At 35.6% G+C, this 13481-nt stretch overlaps 1 protein-coding gene across 4 annotated transcripts in view; it reads left to right on the forward strand.

The window, feature by feature from the left end:
- Positions 1-13481, forward strand: part of LOC143205178 (signal-induced proliferation-associated 1-like protein 1) — a 116739-nt gene that overhangs the window by 91473 nt on the left and 11785 nt on the right. For all 4 annotated transcript variants that reach the window (XM_076418284.1, XM_076418283.1, XM_076418288.1 and 1 more), the window contains 3 exons: positions 2582-2702; positions 12161-12389; positions 12448-12604. In XM_076418284.1, the coding sequence (XP_076274399.1) occupies positions 2582-2702; positions 12161-12389; positions 12448-12604 (507 nt within the window). The remainder of the gene's footprint in view (positions 1-2581; positions 2703-12160; positions 12390-12447; positions 12605-13481) is intronic.

Consider the following 13481-nt stretch of genomic DNA (forward strand, 5'->3'; position numbering starts at 1 on the left):
TTGACCATATACCGATATTGAGAAGGCATTCGAAGAAAATAAATACTGCCCTGCAGTATTCCTGGACGTCTCACATGCTCCTGACCGGGTATAGCATTTGGTATCAATCTATAAAATGAACAAATTGCTACCACGAAATTATTGTCGACTGATGGTATCATCTTTTCGAAGGAAAATTTAGAGTCTCGTATGAAGGGACATTCTCAACACTTAAACCTATTTTGGCTGGAGTTCCCCAGGACAGTGTCTTGGGACCACTCCTGTATCTGCTCTATACTACTGATATACCAATAAAAAAAGAAACAGTACTTCGAACATTTGCCGATGACACAGTTATCACTATTTCTATTTCTATTATATCTAGTATTTCTATAAATCGTTTAATACGTTTTAACAGCAGTTTCTCAAATATTTTTGATATCGCCGTTAGCAGCGAAATAGGCCTGTAAAATCGAAAATTTTTATGCCGGTTTGTCAGATTTTTTAAGCGTAATTATTCGAGCAACCTTAAGGCATTCCGGAACATGCTTCACCTTCAAACTGGCTTTGAATACGTATATCAACATGATGATCACTTTTCGTGGTAGCTCCTTCATTAACCCAGGTGATTTAACGATATATATTATTGAAAATGTATACTATGAGTGTAAGAACCTGGCCTGACTGTTCAATTGATGTTATTTAATAATTTTGACATTGCTCTACTAACATTGTTGAGTTAAACAAATAGATTTTCTACATTCATTACTTTTGTTGTTTGAGTTGAATAAATCTGTTGCCAAAGCCCATCAAGCACTTTTAAGAATCGCAGATTTAAACACAATGACTTCGTGGGCAGAAAACTTTCAGGCAGCTCAACTGTAGGCGGATCAAGTGTTTTTAAACGTTTAAATACGTTTTAAATACCAAAAGGATGGAAAATAGTTGCAAGCAAGACACGAAGAGTTTTCTGTGCCATAGTAGTAACTGCCAATAAAAATGGTATCTACAATGATAATTCCATATACAAAGTTATACATTAGGCCAGGAGAGTCATCAACATCGACATCGAAGCACAATGTTCACGGCCATAAAGTCTTGATATCTATATATTGAAATCAGTAAGGTGTCGTGTATTATCAGCTGCTAAAATCGAGTGGAGCTGATGCTGCAGATATCGGCAATAAAACGAATTTGATGGCTTTTATATGGATAACTGAAAACATGATCGAAGGAAGCACTTAATTAATATCGCACTGAAAGCGATTGTTCAGCTATTAGATAGACAACATATAGTTCACAGATTTAATATACTAAATCCTAGAGGCTTACATGTCCTGGATGACTTATATTGAGTTAGGAAGTTCCGTGCTAGCTCTCGAGGAGAACGGTCATGTCCGGTCCACCGAACCTACCTGCGCTTCCGAGAATTACTCGAAACTTTCCTTGAGATGGTCGATATCACGTTTCCACCAGTGCCTATGCTAAAAAAACGTCTGTAAGCGCCGAAAAGGCGAATTTACATACAAGGCAATGGCGTCATGTAAGTCAGAGCCGACGTCGCCTCGTGACCACTATCCCAGCTTTCCTAATTCCAATGGACCATCTTCCGAAGACAGCCGAGAATTTCTCATAGAAGATTTAATAAAACAGAATGAAGACCTGCGAAAGCAGATAGCCGAAGTGAAAATTTTCGCTCAAGCACTGACAGACGCCCTGAAGAAACAGACGGAAAAGCTGGAAAAGAGCGAAAAGGCTTCCGAAGACCTTAAAGGAGAAATCAAAATTCTCACCACTACAATTACAGACATCGTGAAATATCAAAAAGATGCCATGGAAATAAAGATTCCCGCTGTCACAGAAACCAAACCAGACCAACCAAACTGAAGACCCAGACGACGGTTTCACCTTGGTGGGAAAAAGGAAGAGAGGGCTCATCACTCCACCTCAGGAAAGTCAGCTGCCGAAGGCCGGCAACAAGGGGAAACAGGCAACTGCTTCCAAATCACAACCCAAGCCGGTCATTCAATCCACCCAATCGAAAGCCAAAGCTGACCATTTACCAAAGCTTACCAGTTATATTGAGTTAGAACTAACTCGAAAATTGTTAGAATTACATTTTAAAGAAGTCAATCGTTCAATCAAGATGTATTAAATGTATATTGTTTTTGATTAAATGGTGAAGGAAAAAAACCTTCGCCATTTCATCATTGTTTCGTGCATTTTTTACCTTTGCATTAGTATAGATCAGAATTTGTTTATATTAATTTTTCTCAATCGTTAGAGCAAGGTATTGCAATATTTACAGTGTTTTCGATGAAATTAGTCATATTATTATATATCAGTCCTTATAACCAAGAATATATCTCAACCACTTTTACCTGCTTTCAATCTAATTAAATCCTAATCGAGCTCGTAATCTTAATTCATCTCGAATATTCAAATACAACAAAAAGTATACGCGTTGAAAAAAGCGGCGGCTGGTTTTTATAATATACGGCTCGGGCACCGGTTATAATTAACCGACGATGATCTCGACATCATTATGGCCGATTTCCTGCCCCGTTGGGTTCACCGATTTCATTTCCCATTTCCTTTTCAGATCACCAGAATTGGTTCGGGATCGACGAACAGCTGGGACCGGTGGCCATTTCGATCAAACGCGAAAAAGTCATCCATCCCGAGAATCAACTGACCTCCACGCTGAATCAGTACCAGTACAGGTGAGTACGGATACTAACAGGTCAATTGAAAAATCCCCGGCCTGACACCTTACGGTTAGTTAGCCCTAACCCTCAAAAAGTGCGCGTATAAATTTGACAGCTGTCGGATCATTAGTTTGTGAATTATAGCATTTTGAGTGAAGCTTTTGTTATTGTGAAAAAAATTGATAAAAAGGAATTTAGAGTGTTGATAAAATATTGCTTTTTGAAGCGAAAAAATACAGTTGAAGCAAAAACTTAACTTGATGTCGAGTTTCCGGACGCTGTCCCAGGAAAATCAACCATCAAGGTTTGGTATGCTAAGTTTAGACGTGCTAAAATGAGCACCGAAGACGATGAACGCACTGGACGCCCAAAAGAGGTTGTTACCGACGAAAACATTAAAAAATCCACAAACTGATTTTGAATGACCGTAAATTTAAACTGAATGAAATAGCAGACACTCCGAAGATATCAACTGAACATATACATCATATCATTCACGAATATTTGGGTATGAGAAAGCTCTGTGCAAAGTGGGTGTCGCGCGAGCTCACATTTTACCAAAAACAATGACGAATTGATGATTTGGGGCAGTGTTTGAAGATGATCAAGCGTAATAAACCTGAGTTTTTGCGTCGATATGCGACACTGGATGAAACCTGGCACCGTCATTTCACTCCGAAATCCAATCGACAGTCATCCGAGTGAACTGCACACGATGAACCCGCTCCAAAGCGTGGGAAAAAGCAACAGTCGGCTGGCAACGTTATGGCATCTGTATTTTGGGATGCGCATGGAATAATTTTCATTGACTACCCTGAAAACGGAATGACCATCAACAGCGACTATTACATAGCGTTATTGGACCGTTTGAAGGAGGAAATCTCCGAAAAACGGCCGCATTTGAAGATATAGAAAGTGCTGCTTCACCAAGACAATGCACCGAGTCACAAGTCAATGAAAAATCTTTTTTTCCCAGTGAAATCGTCTCTTTGGACATTTTCTCGGTCTCTCTAAAGCGTTCGTTAATAGTCTGATATCATCGGAGCGCTCTATTCTCTTTGGTATCTTTCTCTCACCTCCGTTCAAACTCTGTCCTAATGACAGAGTATTTTCTATATTATTTTCATTTTCAATAAACCAAAATACATAGAAATCAATCGAAAATGCTCAAAACACCTCTTCTGTTGCGCTTTTGTGATATTTTTGCGTCAGTTTTGCGATCGTTTGAACAAAATATTTCGATGTTTATGCAAATATATGTTCTTTGATATAACGGTTTAATCATTCTTAGTCATGTTTGCGTTCTTCGCCACGAAATAAATCGCGGTGACTATTTTAATATTTTGCGTGACGCATTTTAGACTCGTATTCGTCCCATTGATCAACGGCTTATTTTTTGGGCTTGGAACCAGTCAATGAAACAGTTAGCAGCCAAATTCCTACGTGTTTATTTTTATAAAAATAGCCCCAAGGCTCTTCCTATTTTTCCAAGCGTGTTTTCTATGTAAATTGTACGGTATTGGCCATCTTTTGTTAACTGTACAATTGATATCGAAATAAAGGCGATCAGATAGATGTACGTTTACTCTTCTCTATATTTAGAATGTGTTGTTTGTTCATTCCTTGCGAAGGAATTGAAACAAAAATAAATTAGCAGAGCGTACGATGTGTACAGAGGGCTGTCTTTTATTTTTCGGGATTGTGCCAACCTACCATTGTTCTGTGATACTATCGATTTCTACCATTATCAACGAAATATTATTGATGAGTGAACAGTAATTTTTAAGTTTGACAACAGATAGAACATGGGACAAAAGTCCCCCTTCCATTTTAATTGCCTATAACTTTGCTCAAAGAAAAGATAAGTAAGTTTGGTTTTCATAAAAAGTTTATTGGGATTCGCTATGCAACTTTCGGCTCTTTTTAAGGCATTTTTCATGACATCCTGCAACATCTGAGGCTGAATGTCTTCAATTTCGTGACGAATATTGTCTTTAAGATGTTGAATCGTTTGGGATTTATTCTCATACACTTTTGATTTTAAAAAACCCCACAAGAAAAAGTCTGGTCTGGTACAAATCCGGAGACGCTGAATCACCACTTTGCGAAATTAGTCTTCGTGGAAAACGTCATTCAATAATTGAATTGTTGAACGAGCTTTGTGTGCTGTGGCCCCATCTTGCTGGACCCACATGTCCTCTAGTCCTTGCTCTTCCATTTCGTATCATGTCTTTGTACCGTTCAGCAGTAACAGTAACTGCAACATCTTGGTCATTTCCAAAAAATAGCAATCAATAATGTTTCCAGCATGAATATCACACCATACAGTTGTTATTAGTGGATTCACTTATATTTCATGAATTAATTGAGGATTCGGTGTTCCCAAAAACCGACTGTTCTGTTTATTGACGTGGTCACTAAGAAGAAAATGGGCTTCATTGCTGATTATCAACGTAGACGAGAAATCTTCTATTTCACCAGACAGCCTTAGGATTACATTACTGTACTCAACTCGTTGATCAGGATCTCTTGGAGTCGAATTTTGTACGGGAACATTTTCAAATCAGTTTTCAAAATTCGCCTTCAACTGCCTGCTGTCGTACCGTACTGTCGAAAATTCGCATGTAAACGATCACAATTTAATTTTTTGAGGCACTGGACGATTAAGATATTTTTGACGCAATTTCTGTTGATTGATATTATTGGCACAATGGAACATGGAATTATTTTCAATAAATATCGTCACTATTTCTGCTCTTGTCGCTTATATTTATCCATAATAAAATTTGGACATCTACACAATTACAATGGTTAAAGTGAAAGTGAGCTAAACGTCACATAACCAAGATAGCGCCCAATCAAAATGGTAGCGAGGTTTTTGCCTCACCTGTTACTTCATTCTAAAATCATTCTAAGTGGTGATGCCCATTTGTACCTTAATAGTTTCTTTGTACGTATTACTGTTTATTCTGTTTATTTATTGGTAAAAAAACAAAAACATAATATTCGCCATCTTAATATTATACAAAGTATTACAATGGCACTACGATTGTGAATACTGAAAGGAAAGGAGTAATACAATGCCATATATTCAATATAAGACATTTAGTGTAATAAACCCGAGTTTTTGCGTCGATATGTGACAATGGATGAAACATGGTTCCATCATTACCTCCGTTTGAAGGACGAAATCGCCGCATTTGAAGAAAAAGAAGATGCTGCTTCACCAAGACAGTGCACCGTGTCAAAAATCCATGAATTGGGCTTCGAATTTGCTTTCTCATCCACCGTATTCTCCAGATCTGGTCCCCAGCGACTATTTTCTGTTCTCAGATCTGAAAAGAACGCTCGCTGGGAAGAAATTTTCGTCGAATGAAGAGGTGATCGACGAAACTGGAGCCTATTTTGAAGCAAAGGACAAATCGTACTACAAAAATAATATCGAGTATATAATCAGTGTATCGCCCTTGAAGGGAATTATGTTGAATAAAAAACTAATTTTGCCAAATAAATGTGTTTTACTATGGTAGGCTGGGGACTTCATTTGTTAACATTGACCTGTTAACACCATCAAATCTCGTTATAGGACGTATCTATAACGAGACGTCAAATCTATATTATAATCACAAGAACACAGTGAGCTACATTCGTATTGTGAATTTTGCTCGCGATTTGAATCAATTTAATCCTAAATATATGAAAAAAGATTTGATTTACACATGAAATAAATAATATCCAGCTTGTTCAGATTTAGTTTCAAAATTAATTTTTGCGGGTTCTATCAATTACTTAAATCTTCTAAGTTAGAACATCGTTGGAATGGTGTATTTAAGTTAAGATAATAAATTCATATTGATAACTATCACTCTAATTCACTCAGTACGTTCACCATGTACCTGGTTTGTTCTATATAGAACCCGCGACGTTAAAGAGTCTATAATTAATTTTATTTATTAATTTAATCAGAATCGAAAGGAGGCTTTCAAAAATTGCTTCAAAGAAATTCATGAACATTATTTCGTAAAACCATAAACCCACTCTGGTAAATAAATGCTTTTGATCTCGAATCCTGAAAAATAAAAGGTGACCACCGGTATTTACGTCAAATCAATGACCTCATTGCAAAATTAAATTATCAACTGGCACGTTTTATATAAGGTTTATTTTTGTTGTTATTTTACATATTATTGTATCATCACGTGTGAGTCATAATAATTAAACTAGTGAAAACGTTCGCAATATTAATTTACACGATGTTTATATAGTAGGATATTTATTTTTGTAAGCCTCTACCTGCGTTAAACATCAACATATAACAAGTAAATGGTTTTTAATGATGCGGTTTGTAGATTTGATTGCGATTGTTTATATCTCTTTCAGTTATTAGTATTGCAGAATAATTTGCTAATGTGACAAGATTATTTAAATGTATACATATCCGAAACGTTCGACATACAGGGAACAAAATAAAATGAACATACTTCGTATATAGATAGCCCTTTCAATAAAACAGTGAACTTATGTCATCTAATTTTCTAATTTAGTTTCTTCAGTTATTACCTGGGTATTTCTTTCCTGATAAAATTTGATTTAACCACTGCTTTCTCCCTAATTCATTTGCCATCTCTGCAAAACTGTTAATACTACTTCACGATTCCACGATTTGTCAATTTCTTCAGTATGTCTGATGGAGTTCATCCAAACCGAAAGTGTTATTGTAGACAATGTTACTTTCCACATATCCAGACTGTTCTTGCTTGTATATCATTCTTGACTTGCATGTCTATTGTAATAATTCTTTGTCACACCCTATATCCATTCAATTCGATTGTATATGTAGTGATATGGAGGAAGAAATAATATTCTGTGACCATATTATGAAGCGATCTGTTCTATTATGTATCATTTTCAGTCCTAAGTAAATTACAAAAATAAAACTTCGACGAAATGACACATACTGAAAAGTAAAGCCTAAAAGTATATGCTCGATGGGATTTAATACACAGTAACACGACATACAGGAGTTTAGTTCTAAAGAATCCTGGCATGCGCACAAGAATTTCATTTTGCGAGATTGGCAGTTGCTGAAACTACCGAAGTTTACCGAATACCGATTGGGATTCTTCATAGTCACTACTGATTGCTACTAAATGACAATGTCGCAATATTAGGCGAAAACTACCGAAGTTTACCGAACAGCAATTGGGATTTTGCAGAAATAGTCACTACTGATTGCTAGTAAATGGAAACGTCGCAAAATCAGGCGAAAACTACCGAAGTTTACCGAATACCGATTGAGATTCTTCATAAATAGTCACTACTGATTGCTAGTAAATGGCAATGTCGCAATGTTAGGCGGAAACTACCGAAGTTTACCGAATAGCTATTGGGATTCTCCATAAATAGTCACTTCTGATTGCTAGTAAATGGCAATATCGCAATGTTAGGCGGAAACTACCGAAGTTTACCGAATAGCTATTGGGATTCTCCATAAATAGTCACTTCTAATTGCTAGTAAATGAAAACGTCACAAACTCAGGCGGAAACTACCAAAATTTATCGAATATCAATTGGGATTCTCCAGAAATAGTCACTTCTGATTGCTAGTAAATGAAAACGTCACAAACTCAGGCGGAAACTACCAAAATTTATCGAATATCAATTGGGATTCTCCAGAAATAGCCACTGCTATTGCTAGTAAATGGAAACGTCACAAAATCGGGCTGAAACTACCGAAATTTATCGAATATCGATTATGATTATCCAGAAATAGTCACCACTACACAGGTATCTATTGTAAAGCCTTTAAAATTAATTTATATTTATAGTTAGTTGGACTTTTCCGGTTTCAGTCTGCAAAATTGTGGTTTCTATAAACAAGATGATTAACACGAAAAAGTTTATTTTATTCATGCCTTGTTCGTCACCGCTTTAGTCGCCTTTTACTGACTACTCAATCCAAGTTCACGACCGACTATTACAAAATCGATATATATGCACCACAAAATAATGCCATCAACAAAGAGGATGCGTTTGAAATAAACAATGGCTGCCTATCCGCGTCGTTTCCATAAGCCCTGCCGCGTCCGATGAATATTTCATCGCCATTATCGCGGAATGCGCCCATAAAACGTAAAAGGATCTCAAAAAATCCGCTGCCACCTACAAAACGTTCATTACTCACGCCCGATGACGTTGTTTTTAACAGATTCCGTCGATTTCGTCTGACCGGTCCGCGAAATAATCGCTCAGGAAACCGTGAAACTACCGATCGAAACGTTTATTATCGGCTAATTTACCTAGAAAGAAACAATAAAAAAAAAGAAACTTTTGTCGTGTTTACATAATCGACGGTTCACAGAGCGACCGACTAAATATTTGCGGAATGTTCTCGTTTTTGAAGCCGTTTATTCGGGCGCTAATAAATATTTTTCTCCTGTCGAGTTATCAAGTGGGCGTCGGTTAGGATTCGGTGTAAATTTTCAATGTTATGATATGGCGAAGGTGTCGGTATATTAGAGCAAGGAAAAACAAATTTTAATTTCTCACAGTAACCGTACTTAATAATAATACGGCCTCATAATGTTTACTTATTCTAGAGAATATTAAATCTCACACTGCGTCTATTAATCAGTTCGTATGGTAGTTTGCGTTTGAGCCTATGCACTACACTGTCATCGCGCACATTTAACTGTTTGGCGAGTGCATTGGAATGCACTAATAGTCTTTCTGAATACTTTGCACTAACACTCCGAATCACACTCGTTATGGGTTCTAAGGAGATATCGCGCTGAATCGGTTTGTCGGACACGTAATATGGGGCATCGACGATGACTCGCAACACTTTATTCTGGAACCTCTGGAGGATATCTATGTTAGATTTGCCAGTAGTGCCTCACAGTTCAATATCATAGGTCCAAATGGGCCTAAGTATTGACTTATACAGCAAAACTTATTATCTAATAATAATTTAGATTTACAGACAATATATTTGGTTAGTTTAAGTTATCAAACGTCGATCAAAATGCATTCCCAGGTATTTAACGTTGTCTGCTTGCGGAAGTTCATGATTATTCAATTTTACTGATGGACATGTTCTTCTACAAAGGGTGAATGTCACATGGGATTTTGTCTCATTTATTTTGATACGCCACGTTTTCAACCATAATTCGACTTTGTTAAGATGAAGTTGGAGGTTTCTTGTGACTTATATTGGATCCTCGTGTGATGATAAAACCGCTGTATCGTCAGTATATGTTGCAACAGTAGTGTTTCTTGAGATCGGTAGATCAGCTCTATGCAATAGATATAACAATGGGCCAAGAACACTGCCCTGCGGAACACCCGAATATATTGGGTGTAGGTCAGTGTATTCGTCACCCTGTTTGACAATAAAATGTCTGTCTGTGAGGTATGATTTCAGCAGTTGAAAGTACCTACGGGGCAAAAGCTTTTTCAATTTAACATGCATTCCAGTGTTCTGCACCTTGTCGAAGGCCTGAGAAATATCAAGGAATCCAGCGGAGCAATTTTTTTTATCGTTTAAATTTTTATTTATTTGGTTGACTAATCTCTATGTATTTGTTCTGTTGTTCCGTGTTTATTACGGAAGCCAAATTGATGGTCTGGAATAATATTTCTCTCCTCTGCGATTATTTTAAGTCTCTTAATGTATAGATTTTTGAATAGTTTAGAGATCACATTTTAGCGAATGAGTAACAACATTTTTATTAGCATATTGCAAGCTGTACCCTGAATAATAAATTAATGAACAAAAGTCTAGCGCTAGAAAATCTCCGCATGTACATAAGGGTTTGAGTTTACAATGTTGCCAGTTGTTGAAAATTATACGTATATTTGAAGAATGTAATATAAATATAAGAAATTATCTTGAAGTTTTTATATATTTTTCGGCCCCTATAATACAAAAAAATATAATATGAAGAAGCCTTTATAAACATCTTTATTTTTAAAATAATTTTGAAAAGAAAAAAGAGAAAATAGAACAATATCTAATTATTTATCAATACATAAACATAAGATCTGACATGAAATTCAAGTTCAAACTTAAATTTATTGTCTTTTATTTTAAGCTCATATTATGTCATTTAACATTTTTTAAATTTTAACTTATAAAATAATTTTAAGTTATTTAACCTTTTATAAACATATTTAATTTTAAAAGGAAAAAGAGAAAATATCTTGCATAGTGCTAAAAATCATCTTCATTGAGAATGAGCATTGCAGCCCCTCCTAATTCATTCAATTTACGAATAATAAATTTCTTCATTATATATCTATTTTTGACCTCGTTTAATCATACTTCAACACTCGTAGGGTCACTTTTATGTTTTGTACCTGTGGAATATAATTGGTTTGTTTGATGAATATTATATAAATCTTTACAAGTCAATAAATTTAGTCTTTTCAAATTACCACTACTTACATTAGCTCAGATTTCAGTCAATATAGCGTCCATTTAAATTTTTGCAGCTAGTTTAGCTGCAATCACATTTTTATTTGATTTTCACAACTTTCATTCTCAATCTTTTGATACATTCTTATAAAGTCTTAATCGATTACGTTAATATTTAAAAGTGGTAATATTTTTACCAAAATAAGAACCTGCTTCCTGCATAAGAACTTCCTTTAATGCTGTGGAATGACTATATGATCAACGAGCTGTGGTTGTGATGAGATATACATAAAGGTCATCCAATCATATATATCAGGGTCAGCTATGTCTAAAATACAAAGAATTCGGGTTAGAATTGAATCCAATTTGTAAAATTAAAATTGAATGGATACGCACCTGGATGGAATTGTCCCTATATGTCTATTCAGAATAAAACTGTTGTAATAGCTTTTTTGACAATATTCACAAGTTGATGATTTTTCCTTTACTGCCCACTATTTATATTCAAAATACGCACTATTCTTAACCTTATAATGCCAAGGTCAAATCCAAAATGGCTATTGTATGTTGGATTCAACATCTCGATTGCTTGTAAATGGCAACGTCGCACAGTCAGGCGGAAACTATCGAAGTTTATTGAATATCGGTTGGGATTCTCCAGAAATAGCCACTACTACTTTTATATTAGATTGTTTTAGATTAAAAGTTTTTAATATGTAGAAGTATATCGTCTTTTTTATTATAGATAAAAGGGTAGGTAGATTTTTATATGGTAGAAACAGTCCATATCATTGAAAGCTAGCATAAAGTCACAATTGTACAATATGTACCTTCATTCTAATGTATTTAGCATATATTTTTCCAAACATTTACAACTCAACTACTAGTCCAATGTTATAACGATATATCTATTGCAAACTTTCTCCATTTGTCACTTTTTAATTAATTTAATAATCCACAATTTAGAATAAATTAAATTTCTTATTGGTAATTAAATCATAAAGTGAAACTAGTTTTCTATAAATTTCCTTGTTACTACAAATACGTTTTTTAACAGGTTATTAATTCGAACCTCCGAATTACAAACGCTGCGAGGCTCAGTGCTGGAAGACGCCATTCCAAACATTAAAGCCTCCAACAATCCCAAGAGTCTAAATACCAAAGAAGTCCTCGAATACGTGGCTCCGGAAGTTCAGCTCAGTTGTCTCAGGTTAGGGGTGCAGAACAGGACCACGGTCGAGCAGCTACTGAAGCTGGACGAACAAGGCCTTACCAGTAATTACAAGGTGAAGCGAATGACGCCCTCGTGGATTACTCGATTCTACTAATTAACTTTTGTTCTAGGTGGGGATCATGTATTGTAAAGCGGGTCAATCCACCGAGGAGGAGATGTATAACAACGAGGAAGCGGGACCGGCCTTCAAGGAATTCCTCGAGACCATCGGCAGAAACGTTCGACTACTCGGTTTTGATAAATACAAAGCTGGGTTGGATAATAAAAGTAGGGTTTCTTTTTAGTATCACTTAAAATTAATATTCTGTGATTAGATTTTGATCCCTTTATCATAGACTAGCGACCCGCCCCGGCTTCGCACGGGTGCAATGCTGATACTAAATTAAATACACTACAGAAAAAATATGAACGTTGTATATAAAAACATAGCGGCCCGCTCCGACTTTGCACGGGCATAAAATATATATGCCTATGTCACTCAATGAAAACATGATTAAAATCAATCCAGTATTTTTGGTTCATTCATTACTGCCCTTGGCCTGCACGCATTAAATTTGGAGTAAAACAATTCCTCTTCCCCTATACTTACTATGAAGATTTCCTGCTATCTTTGGAATATCTAAATTCATACAATTTTTATTACATTACACATTTTTAAACGCAAATTTTAAATTTGTAATATCTCCGAAAATATTTGTTTAATTTACATGCTGTAAGGAACCATATTGATCTATATTAATTGCACACTGTATTTAAGGTACTTAATTCGATAAGGATTAATGCCGTATTGCTTAAAATAGCTTCGTAAATAAGCCATTTTCTCACGTAAAAAGTAAACAATAAAAATGGTTAATGTGGGTTATCCCTAAAAGATAATCATATACCATCGCGGACTTTTTTGTAGACTTTTTTTGTGGTGTACAATACTGTAGTACACATAGGGATATAGGGACAGAAAAGGCGACTTTGTTTTATACTATGTAGTGATGTAACTGTAAATTATACACAGAAAAAAAATTAACTTTTAAAAATTATAGGCAACCCACAAGACGTATAAGATGCGTGACAAGTTTCCTGTGAAATACAAAATAAGCTTGCTAAATCATTAAATGGCGATTGACTATAGTTTTCATATACTTAAGTC

The sequence above is a fragment of the Rhynchophorus ferrugineus genome, unplaced genomic scaffold, assembly GCF_030347505.1.
Source record: "Rhynchophorus ferrugineus isolate W39M unplaced genomic scaffold, kcgeb_rfMv2 rfM11, whole genome shotgun sequence".
Classification (NCBI taxonomy): domain Eukaryota; kingdom Metazoa; phylum Arthropoda; class Insecta; order Coleoptera; family Curculionidae; genus Rhynchophorus; species Rhynchophorus ferrugineus.